Genomic DNA, 19679 nt, shown 5'->3' on the forward strand with positions numbered 1-19679 from the left:
GGGCTGCCAGAGAGTGGGCAGAGGCCTGTCGCATCCAGAGAGCAGCTGTGGGGGGCGTGCCTGGACCAGGGAAGAGCACACCTGCCGTGTGCCGGGCACTATACCAAGTGGGGTGCCAGAGTAGGGAAACAAGCAGGCAGAAGTTAAGTGACCTACCCACAGTCACAGTTGTAGGGAGTCATTGTCTGAGGCTGGACTGGAACTCGTCTGCCTGACTACAGCCCCAGCACTCTCTTTAGTGTGTCCCTTAGCTGCCTAATGTGGGGGGGGGGTAAAGGGTAAGAGGGGTAGAAAGACAGGGAGGGACTTTAAGAGACAGAGGGGAACTATTGGAGTATTGAGTAGGGACGGTGACATGGTCAGACAGTGCTGAGCAGAGGATAGATTGGCATGGGGAAAGGTGTGTGTTAGAGAGGCCACCTAGCACACCATGGCGGTCGTCCACCCGTGTGGTGAGGAGGGCCTGTGTTGGGGTGGCAGCCAGGATCCCACCTTACAGGTAAGGCGATCTGTCTCAGGTTGTGGGCACAGCTGTGACTCGGTCCAGCCAGTCTGTAAGTCTTTTGGAAGGATGTCTCAAAGGCAACCAAGTCCTGTATCCCCTGTATCTCCATAGCACCCCTGTACCCCAAAGAGATCCAAAAAAGAGGAGAGAGACCCAAGTGTCCAAAAATACTGATCAGTGCCTTTTGTAGCTGGAAGGAAAGTGAGTGCCCATCGGTCAGGGAGCTGGCATAGGGATAGGCATAGGGATGGAAGGGAGTGGCGCAGTTTCAGAGAAACCTGGGGAGACTTGCATGGGCTGATGTAGAGGGATGTGAGCAGAGCCCGGGGAACCTTGAGTGGACTCAGGACAGCGATGGTGAAACTCTCTCAGAAGCCGAGTGGGGCAGATGGGACTGGATGAGGCCCGAGAGTGGTTCATTTCGCTAGACTTTGCATCTTCCTGACCAGGACTGGGTGTTTCTTTCTTATCACTGGGGGAATGAGGAGCTACTGATCGGGTCCTCAAAAAAGAAGGAAAGAAAGAAAAAAGAGTCTTTGTAGAATTTACAGGAGAAAACAGAACTTGAAACAGACAAGTAGGTCAGTATGGAATACCATGTTGAATTATTACATTCTTTAAAAAGCATGTCTCACATATGATCCTTTTCTGCTCTGCTGTGTATGTGGAAATTTTGGGGTTGATTGTTCAATTCAGAATAAAACTTTTTTTTTGAAAAGCAACTTACCCTGGCCCCAGAGCAGAACTAAATCGAGGTCATAGAGACCAGCTCAGGCTTGATGGAACTCTTCTGAAAGCTTCCTCTGTGGCCAGGAGGAGGGGCAGCAGAGGGCCACTAGCAGCTCCACCCTCACCAGAGGTTCAGGCTGAGCCCGTCCCCACTTGTCCCATGTATTACAGAGGCTGTTCTGGGTGGTCCCTTTCAACTTGGACAGGAGTGAGGCTTTGTATTGTGTCCGCAGGAAGCATCTGTGCTCGCGGTAGAGGCTTGGTGTCTGGGTCCCAGAGGACTTCTGTACGGTCAGGCCTGTCTCTGAGGGAGGACGCCCTCCAGCAGGGACCAGGCAGAGGGTCCGGGAGGCCTTGGGAGAGAAGTATCCTTCCTCTCTGTGCTTGCAGCCACCTCACCTTCCCCCAAGTTCCCTGTACTGGACCTGGCCTCTTCTTGGGCCCCATCCTAGCACTTTATTTTATGCCATGTTTTCTTTACAGATAAATAACAATTATGGTTTCATTAATGAATAATGTAGTCATTTAGTTTAATTAAGAGCATATCACACTGTTTCCCGTGACAGCCTTTCTGGATGATAGCACCCTGCCACTGAGGGGGTGCCGATGGTCCCCAGGGCATGCCGTACTTGGGGAGGCTGTCTTTGGCCTGAGATTTCTCTTGCTGTGGTTGGTGCCTTCCGTGAAGAAAAGGCCTGCTTATCCCATCTGCAGATGCACCAAGCTGGGAGGGATAGATAACATCATAGAGGTCAGCATCCCTACAGCTTGACATCTTAGAAGAATGGACAGAATTTAATAAATTAAAACAGAGAAAAATATAATGTTCTGTGCTTGGGTTAACAAAGAGTGAGACAGACCAGATCTGTGATGCAAAAAGGACTTTTCTCATGGCCTGTCTTAACACCCACCAGGGGAAGAGGCTTAAGATGAACTCCTTGGGGCGGGAGGAGGCAAGGCAATGAGGAGAAAGGGCAGCTGGGAGACCAGGGGCCGGACTGTTCTTTGGGCTGTGGACCATTGGCTGTGGGCCTTACGCAAGGCCTTAACAGGCCTTAATGGATTGACGTCAAGGTCCTTTGCAGTCAGTGTTCAGCGCTCTGGCCCTCTGCATAGGGGAGGCCCAAGGACTCCCGACCCCCCTCATGCCAGCGCAGCTAGAAGTCACCTGTCTGGCCTGAGAGGGAGCTGAGGGGTTCTCAGGCATCCACTTTGGGGTCTTGACCTGAGTGCTGTGGTGTACAGGTCAATGAAGGGGTCCTTGACTGAGTTGGAGCCTGTGATTTCAGGGATGGCATGGAGAGGGGCCGTGCTAAGTGTCTCTAGCAGACTGGAGGGTTCAAGCATGGGCTTGCCTTTGAAGGCCCTTGTGTTGTGCAGAGTCTGTCACATCCGACAGGGAGCCAGCAGGAGTTCTGGAGGCAGCAGTCCACCTACAGGCTAACGTGCCTCCTTCGTGGGCAAGACCAGGGGGGTCAGCCCTGGGATCTGAGCAACTAGAAAGCTTAGCTTAATTGTCATCCTCACTAGGAAGTCTTCTGTGCCCTTTTTTTTAAGGTCCCCCTTACCGAGGCTGTGGACCCAGTGGATTTGGAAGACTACTTAATCACTCATCCCCTGGCTGTGGAGTCTGGGCCATTAAGGGATCTGCTTGAGTTTCCCCCAGATGACATCGAAGTTGTTTACAATCCCAGGGACTGTCGAACCCTTGTGTCAGCTGTACCTGAAGAGAGGTAAGGAAGTCTTCAGGTGACCAGCTGGATCATGGCAGTGGGGACCCAACCCCTTCACTGTGTCATTAGTGGGTATTGTCATACAGAGCAGGGCTCCTAACATGGCATCTGTGAGTTTGTTTTTTAAAAATACTTTGGTAATTATTTCAGAAAGCTATGTTTGCTTTGCAAGCCTGTGTTTATATATTTAACAACATGATTCAGAGACGGGTTCTGTAGCTTTCACCAGCCTGCCAAGTGACTGGTGGGCTGGGGTTTCCCTAGAACCCTTATCTCCAAATACTTTTCTTCCACCACTGCACTAATGGATTTTCTTCTTAAACAGTGAAATGGACCCCCATGTTAGAGACTGTGTGAGGAGCTACACCGAAGACTGGGCCGTTGTGAACAGAAAGTAAGTCATGGTGTTTTGTGTCTGTCTGCAGTAGCTGCTCCTGGAGCTCGGGCTCAGGCACTAGAAGCCCTGAGATTGGGAAAACTCCTGACAAGAACAGGAGAGGAAGAACCACTGCTACACCGTGGTCACTTCCTCAGTCTGCTTCCCTCTTAGAACCAGACACTCAAACAGAGCCCAGACCCCTAGAGGTGAGAGAGAAAGGAAAGGCAGTGTCCGTGTCTGTCTGTCCCTCTGCACTACCCACACCTGCCTCCACCTCTCTCTGACGGCCCGGACAGGACTCCTGATGGTGATCCGATGGTGATCCGAGGAGACGCCCTGTGAGCCCTTAGTACAGGCTGCTAGAATCAGCCTAAGAGAAGGAGATCACTGACAGTGACTGCCCCTTTGAAGGCACATCCTGCTTACTGTCCTGCCCTTGGGCTGGTTGTCACAGTTCATGGGGTTTCATCCACCCCTTGGTGGGATACTAGCAGCATGCTTTCTCAGTGACTGAATAAAAACATGGACCGCAGGCCTTGGCAAAGGAGAGCCACTTTTTTTAACTTGCAGCTTTGACAAAGGTGTGGACCACCGCCTCTCAGCTGTCGAGCAGAAGGGTGAAACCCAGGAACAGAAGGGTGTGTGTGTGTGTGTGTGTGTGTGTGTGTACAAAGTGTGTATGCATATATGTAAGTCAGAGGCACAGTCACTACTTTTATGTGTATGTATTCAGACCCTGTGACACCAGCTCGTCTGTATTTATGGTTGCACATTCTGTGAGGTTTGGGCTGATCTCAAGTCTTTGCTCACTGACCTTTCACTTCCAACACAACCTTCCCCTTATCATTTAGTGAAATTATCTGTAAGCTACACTTAACACCGAGGTAGTTTTGTTTAGAGCAGTAATTTAAAATGAGTCATTTACATAAAGTAAGATCTTGGAACCAAACCTGGCACCAAACTCAACAGTGCACTTTTTAACCTGTATTGTGGATGATGTTATTAGCTGCTAACTAGCCCTTTACTCCCTGATCATACGTAGACGCCAGTGGATTTGTGTTCTTACCAGTGTGGGTCCTCCCTCCAACATGTGAACTGCAGCCCATCCAAGCCTGCTTGACCCCGGCTTCTCCTAAATCTGCCGTAGGGATTTCACCCAACACGCCGAGGACTTTTAGATGCTTAGATCTTGCCCTCATACCAGTGGAGCACACGGACCATTGATTGTCCCTCACTCTTGCTGTAGGGTCTCTCTTTTCTGCTCATAGCCACTGTGTACTTCCCTCTTGTCCTTTGGGTGAACCTTAGACTGCAGTACTCCGTAACCTGCAGCCATACAGTCCCAGCAGAAAAACATTCATGTTACAAAAGATGGCTTTTTGTTTGAGGGAAATGATTGGGGCCGTTAAAAGCCCTGTTCAGGTTAGTTACCAAAGTCTCTACTCCACTTTCTTCCTCTAGTTCTGTTCTGGGCTCAGCTCTGTGTCTATTTGCCATTTCTGTCTAATTGATTTGTCCTGATGGATGAGGCTTTGAGTGGTCCATCCACATGTACACCAGAGTATGGATAACAGTCATTCAGTATCCGCTTTGTTTTTCCAGTGTGGTTGGTTAGATCAAACTCATTTGAGTGTTTGTGAGTCTTTTTAAGAAGGAAACCCTGCAGTGCTCTTGGGTTTGATACAATCCACACAGTGTCACATGCAGACAGGATCCTCTTTCCATATGGATTTCCTCTTCCACTGGGTATCGTCAGTGATGGTGGCAGGTACCACCTCCCAGTTGGCATGTTTCCTGGACTGCCATCCCTTCCTTTGCTCTTGTCCTCACCTGTTTGAATGTGGGTTCCTTGAGGGCAGGGAATGTCTCGCTTCTGTATTTTTATCACTTGTGCTTAGCTTAGCCCTCGTCACTTACTAACTGCTTAGCATGTGCCAGTCTGTCCATCTGTGTCCATCCATCGGTCTCTGTCCCTTTCAGTCTTTTTGCACCTACAGAGCTGTGGTCTGTGGAGTAGAGTTTGTGGAAGCCTTCCCCTTCCTTTCTTCTTCAAGAAATCGTTTTAATTCTTCTTATATTAATTTTGTGGAGTTAGGAAAGCAGGCAGTTATTGATAACGTCTCATCCACCTCGGAGGTAACAGTGAGGCCCTAGGCATTTCCCAAACTTTTGATGTTTTCCCTTCCTCCTACCTCGGTGATTTCTCCCAGACGTGTGCCTAGCACTGTGCCAAGCGCTTTGTAAATGTGGCCTCATTTGATCCTCACGAGTGCTGAGAGGTGGGTGCCACTGACATTCCCGTTTTACAGCCGAGGAGATTGAGGCAAACAGAGGCTGGAGGACTTGTCTGCTGGGCTTGAGTGGAGTCAGTGCCTGCCTGAAGCTCCAACCTCTTGCTGTCTGCTGGTCCAGCTCTCCTGCTTCCCCAGCTTCAGTGTCCTCAGCAGCGTTTCCACTCTGCCATTCAGCAGTCTGAAGCTGGCATAGAACCCAGACGTACTGGGTCTGCTGTCTCCACTTTCCACCTTTGTGGTTTCCCTTGTCCTCCTGGCGTGACTTTGGCCTTCTGACGCTTTCTTTGACTGGTTTTTACCTCCGCTGATTCTCACCATTTTATAATTCAGGCCTGCTCATAGTCTCCCACAAAAATCGTCCTCAGGGTTCCTAGTTTGCATTCTAAATTGATGCTGTCTTTGGCCGATTCCTCCGGGCTTATGTGATGCTGGGCTCTCTTTGTCTGGATCTTCCTCCATGTTCTGCGCCCCTCCCCCCCCCATTGTGGGTATTCCCCAAGGCTCTGTTCTAGGCCCCCTTCCCCTTTCTCTGCACTCTCTCCTTAGTGACTGTGACAGCTCCTATAGGTTTAATGATTATCTCCATGCTGATGACGCCAAGATCTATATGTTCAGCCTCATATCCGATCAACTTCTAGCATCCATAATCTTCTCTCTCCTCACATAGGAAGTGGGCTGCCTATCAATTGGGGGATATTATTTTTTTTTAATAAATCAATCGGGGTTAAGTAACTTGCTCAAGGTTACACGGCCAGTTATTTCTGGGTGTGGTGCTAAGTATCAGAGCCTGGATTCGATCCCAGGTCATCCCGACTCTGGGGCCGGTGCTCTTACTCACTGAGCCACCTGGCTGCCCCTGGGATATTATTATTTTGATATAACAAATAGCAAATAGGAAGAATTCATGGAATCTTGGTACTAAGACTTACTTAAAATGGTAGAATGAAAAAAGCAGTTGGTACAGTCATATACAGTGACCACAGCAATGTCATGGGAAAAATGTTGAGGAATATCTGAAGTCTGATCAATGCAGTGATCAGGCCTGACCCTAGATGGTGCCAGTGAACCTTATCTCCCTTCTCCTGGAGCAGGGCAATGGAAGGTGCTGAAGAAGGCAAAGGTGTGTTTTCACCTGGACTTCTTTGCAGGGGGTGTGGGGGGTAGGCACTGGTACCAGGAAGCAATCACTGCCAAGTGAAATGATCAGGAATAGGAAAAACTTCAATAAAACTTGAAAAGAAGCTTTTCAGTGAAGTGTTAAAGCTGTGAGACGGGCAGCACCTTGATGCTGGTCTGTGATTTGAGGGTTTTCATGTCTGTTTTCTCTCCATGAGCAGTGTTTATTGTACTAGTGCCTTCCTTGCAACTGATGGAACAATTCATTTGTTTTAATAGAGGAAACAAAAAGGCATTTCTTTTGAAATGAAGATAAAAAAAATACTTTCAGTCCCAAATTCTCTCCCTTTTATTCACTCCCCCACCCACTGAGAAAGCAGGAAATATGATATCCATTATATGTGTGAAGTCATGCGAAACGTATTTCCACATTAGCCGCGTTATGAAAAAAAGTGAGGAAAAATAAAGAGAAAACAGTTGCTTCAGTCTGCACTGAGTTCATCACTTTCTCTCTGGAGGTGGATAGCACTTTTATTACAAGTCTTTGGAACTGTCTTGGCTCACTGCCTTGGTCGGAGGAGCCAAGCCTTTCCCAGTTGGTCGTTGCACAATATTGCTGTTCCTTTGCACAATTATCTTCCAGATCTTCTGACTTCACTTTGCATCAGTTCATGTAAATCTTTGCAGGTTTTTCTGAAAGCATCCTTCTTGTCATTTCTTATTGCACAATGGTGTTCTATTACAGTCATACACCACAACTCTTGTTCAGACATTCCTTCATTGATGGGCATCCTTTGATTTCTAATTCTTAGCCCCCACAAAAAAAAAGCTGCTATAAATATTTTTCTACATAGAGGTCCTTTTCCCTTTTTTTGGATGTCTCTGGGATACAGCCCTAGCAGTGGGGTTGCTGGGAGGGGTAGGCACAGTTTTATAGCTCTTGGGGCCTAGTTCCAAATTGTTCTCCAGAGTGGCTGGACCAGGTCACAACGCCACCAACAATGCATTAGTGTCTCATTTTTCCTGCATCTCCTCCAACAGTTGTCATTTTCCTCTTCTGTCATATGAGCCAATCTGATGGATATGAGGTGCTGCCTTAGAGTTGTTTTTTGTTTTCTTTTTGGAGGGCAACTGGGGTTAAGTGACTTGCCCAAGGTCACACAGCTAGTTTTTGCGTGTGTGCTTAGTTGTTTTAATTTGCATTTCTCTCATCAGTCATGATTTAGAGCATTTTTTATGTGTCTGTTGATTTCTTCTGTAAATTGCCTGTTCATAGCCTTTGATCATTTATCAGTGCAGAAATAACTCTTATTTTTATAAATTTGTCTCGGTTCCCTGTATTTTTTGAAAAATGAAACCTTTATCAGAGAAATGTGCTATGAAGGTTTTCCCCCCAGTTTCCTGCTTTCCTTCTAATTTTCGCTGCATTGGCTTTATGTAAAACTTTTAAATTTAATGTAATCAAAATTATCCATTTACTCTTTGTCTCTTGTTTGATCATAAACGCTTTCCTTATCCATAGATCTGTCAGGCAGATTTTCACAGTTTCCCCTAATTTGATTATAATATCACCTGTGTTAAGTGTTGTGTATGGATAATAATTTCTCTACTCTGCTTCCCAGGGTGGTTGTAAGGAAAGTCTTTTGTTAACGCTAAAGCCTAAGCCACCCAGGCAGTAGGAAGTTTTCTTATAAATACAAAAATCATTGTGGGAAAGGAAGTTCAACATTTTTCAGATTTATCGGAGTGGTGTTAGAAGCAAAACTTAGTGATTTGCAGCACAATTAAATTTTCATAACAGAATTAAACTCTCTGCTCATGAATCATAACTATAAGGACTGCATTTGTGTTAGTCAGAGGAGGTGTGCTCCCCCTGTGCTAGGTCTCTGTGGGAACTCGAGCCCTGCTTGCTACTGTGTGGAGGCTTTAGAAGGCCAGGGATTCCCTGCAGATGTGGCCCGTGCTGGCCCAGGAGTGCCTGGCAGCAGGTGCTTGGGGAGGGCTTGCACGAATGCCTTGTGTCATTGCCTTTGCTGGGGCAGATCACGAGCATCACCAGGGACAGTCAGTGCATGTGTCCGAGGAGGCCTGGGCAGTGAGAGTCCAGAAAGAAGAGCTGGGCCTGTGGCCCAGGCGGTAGCCTGGGTGTGGTGAGGGTAACCGTGGATGGTGCTGCTGACTGGCTTCTTTCTCTGAGCTGCCCAAGGACATCTTTTACACAAGCAGCAGTTGGTCTGTGTGTTGTTGCCTTAATTTCTGAAATCAGGCCTTTCTCTGCTTTCCCAGTTCCTTTGGGTTTGAGCTTCCGATTCCTGTAAAAGCAGGTTCATTTTCACATGGATTTTTTTTTCATTTTTTATCTCGGCCTCCCAGAGTTTCTTCTACCTTTCCACTCATTACTGCCAAGTACTTTGGTTAAAAGTCTTCCTCACACCTGCTGTGCAGTGAGGATGTCCTCTTCATCTCATCTCCGCTGGTCCGTCATTCCTTGCCATTTCCCCAGTTTCTTGGGTCACCAGCTGACGAGAGTGAATATCCTGATTCAGCAAAACTAGAATTTGGAAAGATTGCCTGGGTTTTTATGTCAGGTACACAGATACACACACGTTAATAGCTTCCTGATCCAGTGGCCTTTTCTCCGTGCTCATTCTGGACCTCCCTGCAGCCTCTGACTCTGTTGGTCACTCCCTTCTCCTTGATTCTCTCTTCCCTCTGGGTTCTCAGGACACCTCTCTCTCCTCATTCTCCTCCTGCTTCTCCGCCAGCTGATACCCTCTAACCATGAGTGCCCCTCAGGGCTCTGTCCTGGAACCTCTTCTCTTCCTCTGTACAACTTCACTACCATGTTTCCCCGATAATAAGACACTGTCTTATTATATTTTTTTTTGGAAAGAAAAACACCAGAGGGCTTATTTTCAGGGGAGGGCTTATGTTGTCCTGCCTCAGCTCTCCTCCGCGGCACTGCTCTCAATGGCACCAGCAAGCAAATCACTGGGGAAGAACAGGATGACACGCTCACTGCTGCAGCTCTGATTGGATGCAGCTTGGAGCATGGTGTGCGTTTCACCCGGGGGGGGGGGGGGGTGGTCTAAAGGGGGGGAGTGAAGGAGAGGGTAGCGCCAGGGGTCACCTCCAATACAATAACAATCTCAAAAGGGCTTATTTTAGAGGAATCTTACACAGTAAGGGGAGGGCTTATTTTCGGGATAGGTCTTATTATCGGGGAAACACGGTAGGTGCTCTCATCACTCCCCTGGATTTAATGACCACCCCTGTACTAATGAGCCTCAAATCTAGCCATCCTGCCCAGCCTCTCTGCTGACCTCTGGTCTCCCATCTCTAGCTGCCTCTCAGACATCTCTAATCAGATGTCCAGTACACATCTTAAACCCAACATGTCCGCAACAGAACAGATTGTTCTTTACCCCAAATGCTCCCCCCTCATCCCTTCTCTGTTACTATGGAGGCATCAGCACCCTCCCACCCTAGGGCTCATCACCATCTCTCACCCCCACATCCAAGCTCTTGATTTCCCCCCTGAAGTCTCTCTGCAGGACCCCTTTCTCTCTTCTGATGCAGCCCCTTCCTCCCAGGGCAGACCCTCATCACCTCACACCTGGACAATGACAGTAGCTGTGGGGGGAGGGGGGTGCCTGCCTCTAGACTCTCCTCCCTCCAGTCCATGCTCAGTTCACACTTAAAGTGATTTCCCTAAAGCACAGGTCCATTCCAACACACACACACACACACACACACACACACACTCTCTCTCTCTCTCTCTCTCTCTCTCTCTCTCTCTCTCTCTGTTTGGCATTCAAAGCTCTTCATAGCATAGGGCCCTCTTGCCCTTCTCTCTTCTCATGCCTTCCTCCCCACCATGGTGACCATGGTGCCTCTGGCCTCCTCCCAGCTATACCAGAAACAACACTGCCCATCTCTGAGCTCTGGGGGTTTTCTCTGACTGGCCCCCATGGCTCTGCCTCCTGGCTTCCTTTAAGTACCAGCTCACATCCCATCTTCCCCCAGAAGCCTCTCCCAGCCCCATCTCACCCCCTCTGTTGATGCTTTCCTGCTCATCCTGCCAGTGGTTTGTGCAGATGTGCTTGCTGGCGTGCAGCGTCCCTCATGAGCCTGTGAGCTCCTTGAGGGCAGACTTGTCTTTCGCCTCCTTTCTGTGTCTCCCATGCTCAGAGCAGCAGGTGCTTATCAGTGCTCAGTGCTGACCCGCTGAGGAAGGGGACTGGACGCCGGTGCACGTTAATGAATGGGTCCTGAATGTTACGGCAGCCACAGTGACAGCTCTTTGTTTCCTGCACACACTTATTCTGTGGGGCATGGTTATTAAGAAGTATGTTCTCTCTGAGTAACGCCTCTGATGAATTCAGTTTGACAAAGGTCACAGGGGTCACCTGCTCGGTGTTTTTGATAGGTACCACAAGCTGGGCACTGGCTTTAACCCTAACACGTTAGACAAGCAGAAGGAGAGGCAGAAAGGTTTGCCCAAGCAGATCTTCGAGTCCGACGAAGGCCCCGATGGGAACAGCTACCAGGACGAACAGGTAACGCTCTTTCCATTTGACCGTAAAAGCTGTTCTTAGTCCGAGCTCTTACAGAACCTGCCTCCTGCTCATTGGCCTTTGTGTGCTTGACATCCCCCTCTCAGGATGACCTTAAAAGGCGGTCCATGTCCATTGACGACACTCCGAGGGGCAGCTGGGCCTGCAGCATCTTTGACTTGAAGAACTCTCTGCCCGACGCCCTGCTCCCCAGCCTGCTTGACCGGGCTGCGAACGAAGACATCGACCGTCAGAATGACGACCAGAGGAAGGCAGGCCGCCACAAGGAGCTCTTTGCGCTGCACCCAGCCCCGGATGAGGTGCGCTGAGATCACTGATGGCGGAGCCGAGGGAGGCCAGCCCTACAGTGCCCTCTGCAGGCGCGCACCGGCTCAGAGGCCGTTCTCTGCCTGGCTGCTGGTGCAGCTGTCCGGCCTCCCCTCTGGGGTGGGAGCCTTCGGCCCTGGTTTTCCCCGGAATGCTTTGCACATATGTAGGAAGTACTCAGAGAATTCTTGCTTGTCGACCTGACTGCATTAGAAACCTTGGGAATGTTGGTGCCATTTTTAATCTTTGTGGGACAAAAAGAAGTTTAGCTCACCCCAGTTGCTAAACTTCCAAAGTTACATTGCTGGAAATGAGCGGATTCCTCGTGCACTTGCTTAGGCTTAAGCCGAACCGTGTTGATGTTTTAGTGATTCTGAGTTGCGCTTAGACCCCACCCCGCACATTCTCTGGAAACATCAGCATCTTCTCAGCTGTCTCTACAAGTGCCGTGAGGATAGCTTGATGTCTGACTGGGGGAGCGTGGCTATCGAGAGTGTGTGCTGCCCAGCTGAATTTGTTCATTCTTAATTTTCTTCATCAATTTGTAGGAGGAGCCCATAGAGCGACTCAGCATTCCTGAAATACCCAGAGAGCACTTTGGTCAGAGACTCCTTGTGAAGTGCTTGTCCCTCAAGTGAGTATCCACTTCTCTTCCCTTCGCGTTTGTTTTCCAGGTGACTGCGCTAGGGTGCATCTGCCTCATCCCTCCTGCCGCCTCTGCCCTCTTCGCTTGTATGTGTGAAGGGACAGTCTCAGGCCTCCGTGTAGATGCCAGCATCTGTTACATGTGTAGGTTACTCTCCATGATTTTCGAAGGTTCCAGGTAGAAGTCCCTGTTTCCCACAGTAAGACACACAGCTTTTAAAGTCGCTTTCTCAGGATTTTACAGGGAGTTTTTCTTTGCCTGTAGAATATGGCTTCAACTTTGTCTGCAGATGAATGAGTTGATAAACCTTAGGATTTTAACAGATCTTGCTTGGTTTCTGTCAGAGTTAATTCTCCTGCATTTATTTCTTTAAAGAAGGAATATTGGAGAGAAAAGAAGAGAAATGTTGCAGTAATTAAGAGCATTAAAAAAGCTTCCAGATCTTAGGGACCCACTTGAAAACCACAGCTATACACCTTTGAGAGTTAATGATCTTTCACTGGGAACCTGTTTGGCAAGTTTCATGGACTTTTGAACGGAGGGCTCCCTGAGCCTGGGTCCTGGCCTGTAGCTCTTCTCTAATAGCACAAATGGAAGTTTTGCTGTTGCTCCCTTAGAGGAGTAAAGCTCCTGCTGCCGTGTCCATAGTCCTTGCCCGGGAGGCCAGCCCTTCTTGTTCCAGCTGTCCAATTTGGCCTAACAGCGTTAGAGATATGGCCGTGTCCATCCCACATGTCATAAAGGGGCAGGGTGACAGGGAACACGGATACAGTTTAGATTCTGAAAATGTCAGAAAGTATTTTTTAGAGTCATTTGTAGAAAATTACATTCTTAAAAAGAATGCTTTTTGCCTTTTAATTATATCAAACCCTCCTTTGCAAATGCAGCATGGTATGGTTAGTGATTCTCGTTTGGCTAACGGTCTCAGGAGTGATGATGATGATGATGATGATGATGATAGCTCGTGTTTAGATAGTGTTTTTTTTTTATAAAGTTTGTAAAAACACCTTCCTTATGTCTTCTCATTTGATCCTCACATCAACCTGGGAGGAATCGTCTCCATATCATGAATCACAGAATGCTAGTTTCCAAGCAGGAAGGAAGCTTCAGGGTTCTCTAGTCCAGCGAGCAGATGCGGTGAGCGAGGTCAGTGAGGTCAGTGGAGGTGAGTGAGGTGAGTGGCCCAGGGTCCCACAGCCAGCGGGGGTAGGAGGCAGAGTTTGAACTCAGGTCTTTCCTCCAAGCCCCTGCCGTGTAGAGTATGTGGATGGCCCTGACCTCTGCTCTTGGCCCTCTGCCCCTTTCCTGGAGGAAAGGCCAAATTGTCCTCCCTGGGCTTTGTTCTTGGTCATCAATCTCCGCTAGCCTGCCAGGGAGGGAGCAGGGACAACTGACGTCCCACAGATGGCCATCCTGGGCCAGGCAGAGTAGAGGCGTCCCTCCTGGTGTCTGGCCTCTGGAGTCAGGTTCTCTTGATTCAGATATTGTTAGTAACCTCAGCTACTTGAGGCTTGGGATTCATCCAGACCAAACTGTGATCAGAAACGGTCCTTTAGGCAGCTAGGCAGAGCAGTGCACAGAGTGCCTGGCCCCGAGGCAGGAAGAGCTGAGTTCAGATCCTGCTCCACATGCTCCTTGTTTCTTTGTCCTTGTCTGTGAAGAGGGGACAGTAGTAGCGCTGTGTTCCCAGGTGGCTGTGAGGATCAGATCCAAGACCATTTGCAAAACACTTTGCAAGCCCTAAAGCCTCCTGTGGTTCCTGGCCACTGTTAACTTGGGCCGGTGGCTCCTGCCATGGCCATTTGGAGAACCACAAGTGCGTTGGCCACAGACACCCCACGCCCCTGGGAGCTGACCCTGGGTTCAGAGCTTCGCCACAGTCCAGGAGGCCACAGTGGAGGGCACCTCGGCCCGAGGCGTCTGAAGCAGGCTTTGAAGGACAGTGCTCCAGTGCCCTCCCCCCCTTGCCACACACCTGCCCTGCCTCGTGTTTAGGGGAAAGTGCCGTGTGGCTTCTCTTTGTGGTTTTGCATGAACAGCTCAGCATGGTTCAGGCTTCTGCCCGTCAGGGCCACAGCCCGCTGTAGCCCCGTGGCAGGCCCTGGCAGAGTGTCGCTGCAGCCAGAAAGTTGTCGCTGTGCGGATGGCTGGGGCATGAGCAGCCCCAAGCCCCATCTCTTACCGGGCACCTGCCCCGGCCCCCTCGCTCCCGGTGCCTTCCCTCTGGCTGTTATTTCTCACCCATGTCCTCTGTCCCCCTGATCCTGGGCTCCTCCAGGTCAGTCTTTTGACTCTGTGTCCTGAGGGTGTAGCAGTGCCGGGGCATGGCCTCCAGTGAGTAACTGTTCACTGATTGATTGAGGACCCTCTTTAAATTTAGTTTGATTCATCTTTAGACCACCATAAAGTCCTTGTCCCAAGGGTTAGCCTCTCGGGCTCACTAGGGGTGTATGGGCTCGGGGAGGAATTCCTTAGGGCGGCACCTGCTCCAGCGTGGCCTGGCCTGTGGACAAGAGCCCTTCGCTCCCAGGCTTCTGAGACCCCAGTGAGGTGGGGAGGCCAGCACTTTCCATGGAGTAGACCCTCTAGAGATGTCAGCTCCTCATGGTGGCATCCTCAGAAGCTGCCCTCTGAGCTCGTCCATCGAGGTCGCCGGCATGTGGCACCATGAGAAGAGAATGCAGGACCCCTGTGGGGAGGGGCATTGGCAGGTGTGAGTTCCCTCTATCTCCTGGCACAGGTGATGGCAAAGACCATCTTTAAGACCAGGTTGCAATGAAATATTTTGACTTTTTACCCATTTTTTTGTTATTAGCGTTGTTTCATATCAGACCTAGGGCAACTGTCTGTGTAGAGAGGGCCTCACTGATGCCGACTAGCCACGTGTGTGCCATTGTGGGGCCAGGCCAGGGCCCGTCTGGGAGGGGCTTCTCCCCCACCGGGCATGCTGCCCCTCTGGCTCTTAGCGTTCTGCCTAGGTAAGCTGCTCTTTGTGGCAGCTCCCCTCACGCGGCTTCTCTGGAGGGAAGAACCAGAATTCACTGCTTTATCCGGCTGGACTTACAGACACTGGTGGTTTGTCCCACGTCTCTTGTTGGGAGCCAAGGAAAAGAGGAAATGACCTCCTTTGTCCCAGAGGTCGGCTTCTGGGAGAGCCCAGCGTCCATGTGGCCCAGGCCTTGCCTGGCCGGGATTCCTCTCCCCGCATCATGGAGAAGTGGCCATTCAGCCTTGGCTTGGAGACAGGCAGCCTGGTCGTCCGCTTCAGGACGGCTTTGTTAGGAAATTCTTCCTCCGTGTGGTCTCCACCCATCTCTCCTAGTTCTGAAGGACAATTCTAATACCATTCCATTTGACAGCCCATCAAATATCTGAAGACAGCAATTGTGTTCCCCTCTAAAGTTCTTGGTACAACTAGGTATTTTCTGAAGTGATTTGTCATATGTGTGAAAAACGCATCAGTTAAAATTTAGTATTTTCTTGTGTGTAATTCACCACATTGTTATTATTTCTTTAGATTTGAAATTGAAATTGAACCCATTTTTGCAAGTTTGGCTTTATATGATGTCAAGGAAAAGAAAAAGGTAAGTTTGGACAATATGGGAACATATTTTTCAGTCATAATCAGCTTATTTTTGGTTGTGTGTGTGTGTTTGGAGGGCAGTTGGGGTTAAGTGACTTGCTCAAGGTCACACGGCTAGTTTTGTGTTAAGTGTCTGCGGCTGGATTTGAACTCAGGTCTTCCTGACTCCAGGGCTGGTGCTCTATTCACTGTGCCACCTGGCCACCCCTATAATCATCTTTTGTAACTTAAAAAAATTTTCTGAAGTCTTATTTTGATATTTTTAGCTATAATCATAGGCAATAATTTTTAAAAATGTTCCTAGAATATTATTTTGCAAGTATATCAGCAATGCCATATTCACAATGCCTATGGAAATTACAGATATGCTGATATAATTATCCATCACAAAATACATCATGCTTGCCATATGGGGGAATAAGCTAGAAGATTTATTAAAATACCAAAAGACTGAGTCCCAAAGCCAGAAAGTGAAAGCCATCAGAATAGTTATGAAATTGGCACAGATAGATAAAGTAGAAAGCACCCACATTCTCAAGCCTTTAAAACAGAACAGGCTACCTCAGGCAAAGGTCCTCCTCTCCCCACTCACAGCAACCACCCAGTGTCCAGGAAGCGCGCTCCCAGCAGCTCCGGCCCCTGGCAGTCCTCAGCAGGAGTCCTTAGCAGAAATTCTGGCTGACTCAAAAAGGGCTTCGCACTGCCGCTGCCTCTGCTGCTGCTGCCACCGTCGCCGCCACTGCTAGCCACCGCAGGAACTGTAGTTTGGCTTCTGCTTCCTCTTGCTCCACCCCTTCCTGCTACGTCAGCAAGTCCAATGGGGCATGGAAGATCTTTAAATCCCATGACCCTTACAGCAAGGTGTATATGAAATTCTTAAATTGTCAAGTAATTAATTAGTAAACATTGTCAGCATTTTGCAGAGTTCTTGGCACATAGTAGGCATTTAACAAGTGGTTTTTCATCAGTCTTGACAGAAAACAAATAGAAATTTTGGGTAAAAATATTCATTCTAAAGAGTGTTAAGCACTTTTCTATTTTGAAGCAAACTTGATGGTAAACTCCAATGTAATTTAGTGATTTCATTTCATTGAAAAAATATCAAAAGTAAACAGTATAGAGAATTAGATATGAATGGTAAAGTTCTTGATTGCTGTTATTAATAAAAAAGATTTGGTCATAGAGGAAAGGTATTTCAAGCAGATAAGAAAAAGGGGAGGGTTATCAGATGTTCTCATTGCTTTTTTAAGTAGCTAAAATGATATTCATTCCATGTTGAAGAATATGCTTCTTTTAATGGTTTAATAGCAGTGATCTTGTTGCCTTGAGCACTTCTTTCACTGATATAAAGTGGTGCTTTACTGTCCTGTCCATTCTAGAGGTCAGCTTTGGCCCTTTTAGTATCTCGAGAGGACCAGCATAGCAATGTACAGATGATCAGAGGTGCCCACTGGGGACGCGTCTTAGAGGCTGGCTAATGCAGCCTCTTCGTTTTGCCGTTGATGACACAAAGGGTCAGAGAGGCTCACCTAGATGGTGTGGTCTGGGTGCAAGCACGACGCTGGAGCTTTTCATGTTGCATCCTGATGCCCCCAGCTGCATTGGTGGACTCGAGCTTTTGCTAGACTATGGTCTGTCTCCTGTAGTCGCATGAGTGGTCCCGGAGGCCCCTCCCAGCACAGTGTATCTGTCCTGACACAGGTGTAGATGTTTCATTGACAGAGTTCTGTTGTCCTTTGGGTTATATGTCATTTTGGTTTTTCCAAGTTTATGATGTCAGATGATTCACAGACATCAAACATCCCTGAGTAAGAGCTGGCGTGAAAGACAGAGGCGTTTGTAGTAACTCAAAGCTTAGCATCAGTGAAAGGACTTCACAGATTACTGCCTCATGGACCATTTTCTCTTTCTTTACCAAGTTTATTGTCCATTGGGTGATACCCATCCTGTATCTGTAGACCTTCCTGTGGATGTGTGTGTGTGTGTGTGTATCTCTGTTTATCAAGACATCCCTCCATCCATCCACACGTGCATATATGTCCCACCTTGGGAGACTCCATGTGGTCAAAATTAGCTCCTCATTGACTTTGTTTTTATAGTGTGGGTGTTTAGACCAGTCTTGTTCTCGGTGCTGTCAATATGTTTTTAATGTTGTATTTGCTTTAATCAGCCAAGATCCTCCTTTTTACACTCCTGTTCCCATTTTGTCCCCCATTGAGAATACAGGGGAAAAACATTACAAATATGTATGGTGAATCAAAACAAATTTCCACATTGTCCACATCCAAAAAAATTCGTCTCATTGTACGCACTGAGTCCTTTTTATTTTTTGGGAGGTTGGCAGCAGGTTTTCTCCTTCAGTCCTTTAAATTTCTGGTTGGTTGTTTTGCTGATCAGACTTCAGCACAATAGTATTGTACCCCATTTGTATATCATCACTGTTCAGCCATCCCCAGTTGATGTGCACCCCCTCAGATTCCCATTATTTGCCACCTCAGTAAGAGCTATCAATAGTTTTGTGTATCTTTGGAGTTTGTTTTGCTGACCCCTCCCTTAATCTACCCACTGATTTCCCCTTTTCCCTTCACTTTTTTCCCTCTTGTTTCCCTCTTGAGTGAAATATACTGTACTCAGTGTGTGTGTGTGTGTGTGTTTGTGTGTGTGTGTGTGTGTGTGTGTAGATGAGATGACAGTGATATTCAGGTGTCAGTCACACACATCTCCTCCTCCTTGTTTGTATAGATATCTACCTTTGCACTCTGATTATATGAGATAATTTCCCCTAACCTTCCTTCCCTGTTAGCCCATATCCTTTATCTTACGAAATATCATCTCCAAGCTCTCTGTTCCTTCATAGAGGTGGCTGCCAAATCATACATGATCCCGATTGTGGCTCCTCCCTACTTAAATTCTCTCTTTATGGTTGCTGACAGTGTTTTTTCCTTGACCTTAAATTCTGAATTTTGGCCGTAATTTTCCTGGGAGATTTCATTATGGAGGTTTCTTTCAGGAAGTCGTTGAGTGGATTCCATTTCCGTACATTCCTTTCTGGTTCTAAGACACCTGGGCAGTTTTTCTTTTAAAAGTTCTTGAAATGAGATGTCTGGACTCTGTTTTTGATTGTGGTGTTCAGATAGTCCAGTGTTCTGTATTCTTTCCCCATTGATCTGCTTTTCATGTCATTTGTTTTTGCTGGAGAATACTTTGGTTTTTTTCTACTTAGTCAACCCTTTTGCTTTGTTTTAATATTTCTTGTTGCCTCATGGAGTCATTGAGTTCTCTTTGGAACATTCTGCTTTTCAGGGAATTTCTTGCTTGGATGAGGTTTTGTACATCTTGTGCTGAGTTATCAATTAATTCCCTTTCCAGTTCTTTCTTCCATAGCTTTCATTTCTTTCCCAGTTTTTTTTTTCCCAAGTCCTTTCATTTCTTTTATAAAAACATTTTAAGGTCCTTTTCTCTTGCAGGGAATCTAGCTGGGTTTGTGCCTAAGCTGTGTCTTTTCCGGGGCTTTGTAGACACTTTGGAGTCATTGTCTCCTTCTGTATCTGTGTCTTGGGCATCCCTGACACCATCCCTGACACTCCGTCATTGCCTCTGTGGACCGTTGTTGTGATGGGATTCTTTCTGCATTTGCCCATTTATCTAGCCTTATTCTTGTCTTTGGGCTTAATTTTAGGGCTGGCTTTGTGCACTTCTGGAGGAAAGGTCTGGGCTGGTCCTGTGGCTACTGGAGAGTATTGAGAGTTATGTTACTCCAGAATCCCAGGGACAGGCTGGAACCTGCACAAAGGGGCCTGATCCAGGTCTA

At 47.9% G+C, this 19679-nt stretch overlaps 1 protein-coding gene across 6 annotated transcripts in view; it reads left to right on the top strand.

Annotated features, from left to right (window-relative positions):
- Window positions 1-19679, top strand: part of LOC138164907 (dedicator of cytokinesis protein 7-like) — a 324437-nt gene that overhangs the window by 188192 nt on the left and 116566 nt on the right. For all 6 annotated transcript variants that reach the window (XR_011169221.1, XM_069092865.1, XM_069092861.1 and 3 more), the window contains exons 4-9: window positions 2792-2967; window positions 3293-3361; window positions 11186-11315; window positions 11420-11632; window positions 12188-12273; window positions 15803-15869. Coding sequence is in view for 5 of the 6 variants with exons in the window: in XM_069092865.1 (XP_068948966.1) it covers window positions 2792-2967; window positions 3293-3361; window positions 11186-11315; window positions 11420-11632; window positions 12188-12273; window positions 15803-15869 (741 nt within the window). In the remaining variant the exon portion in view is untranslated. The remainder of the gene's footprint in view (window positions 1-2791; window positions 2968-3292; window positions 3362-11185; window positions 11316-11419; window positions 11633-12187; window positions 12274-15802; window positions 15870-19679) is intronic.

Source organism: Petaurus breviceps, unplaced genomic scaffold (genome assembly GCF_028583685.1).
Source record: "Petaurus breviceps papuanus isolate PSGF00001 unplaced genomic scaffold, PetGlider_PUasm1.0 207, whole genome shotgun sequence".
Classification (NCBI taxonomy): Eukaryota; Metazoa; Chordata; class Mammalia; order Diprotodontia; family Petauridae; genus Petaurus; species Petaurus breviceps.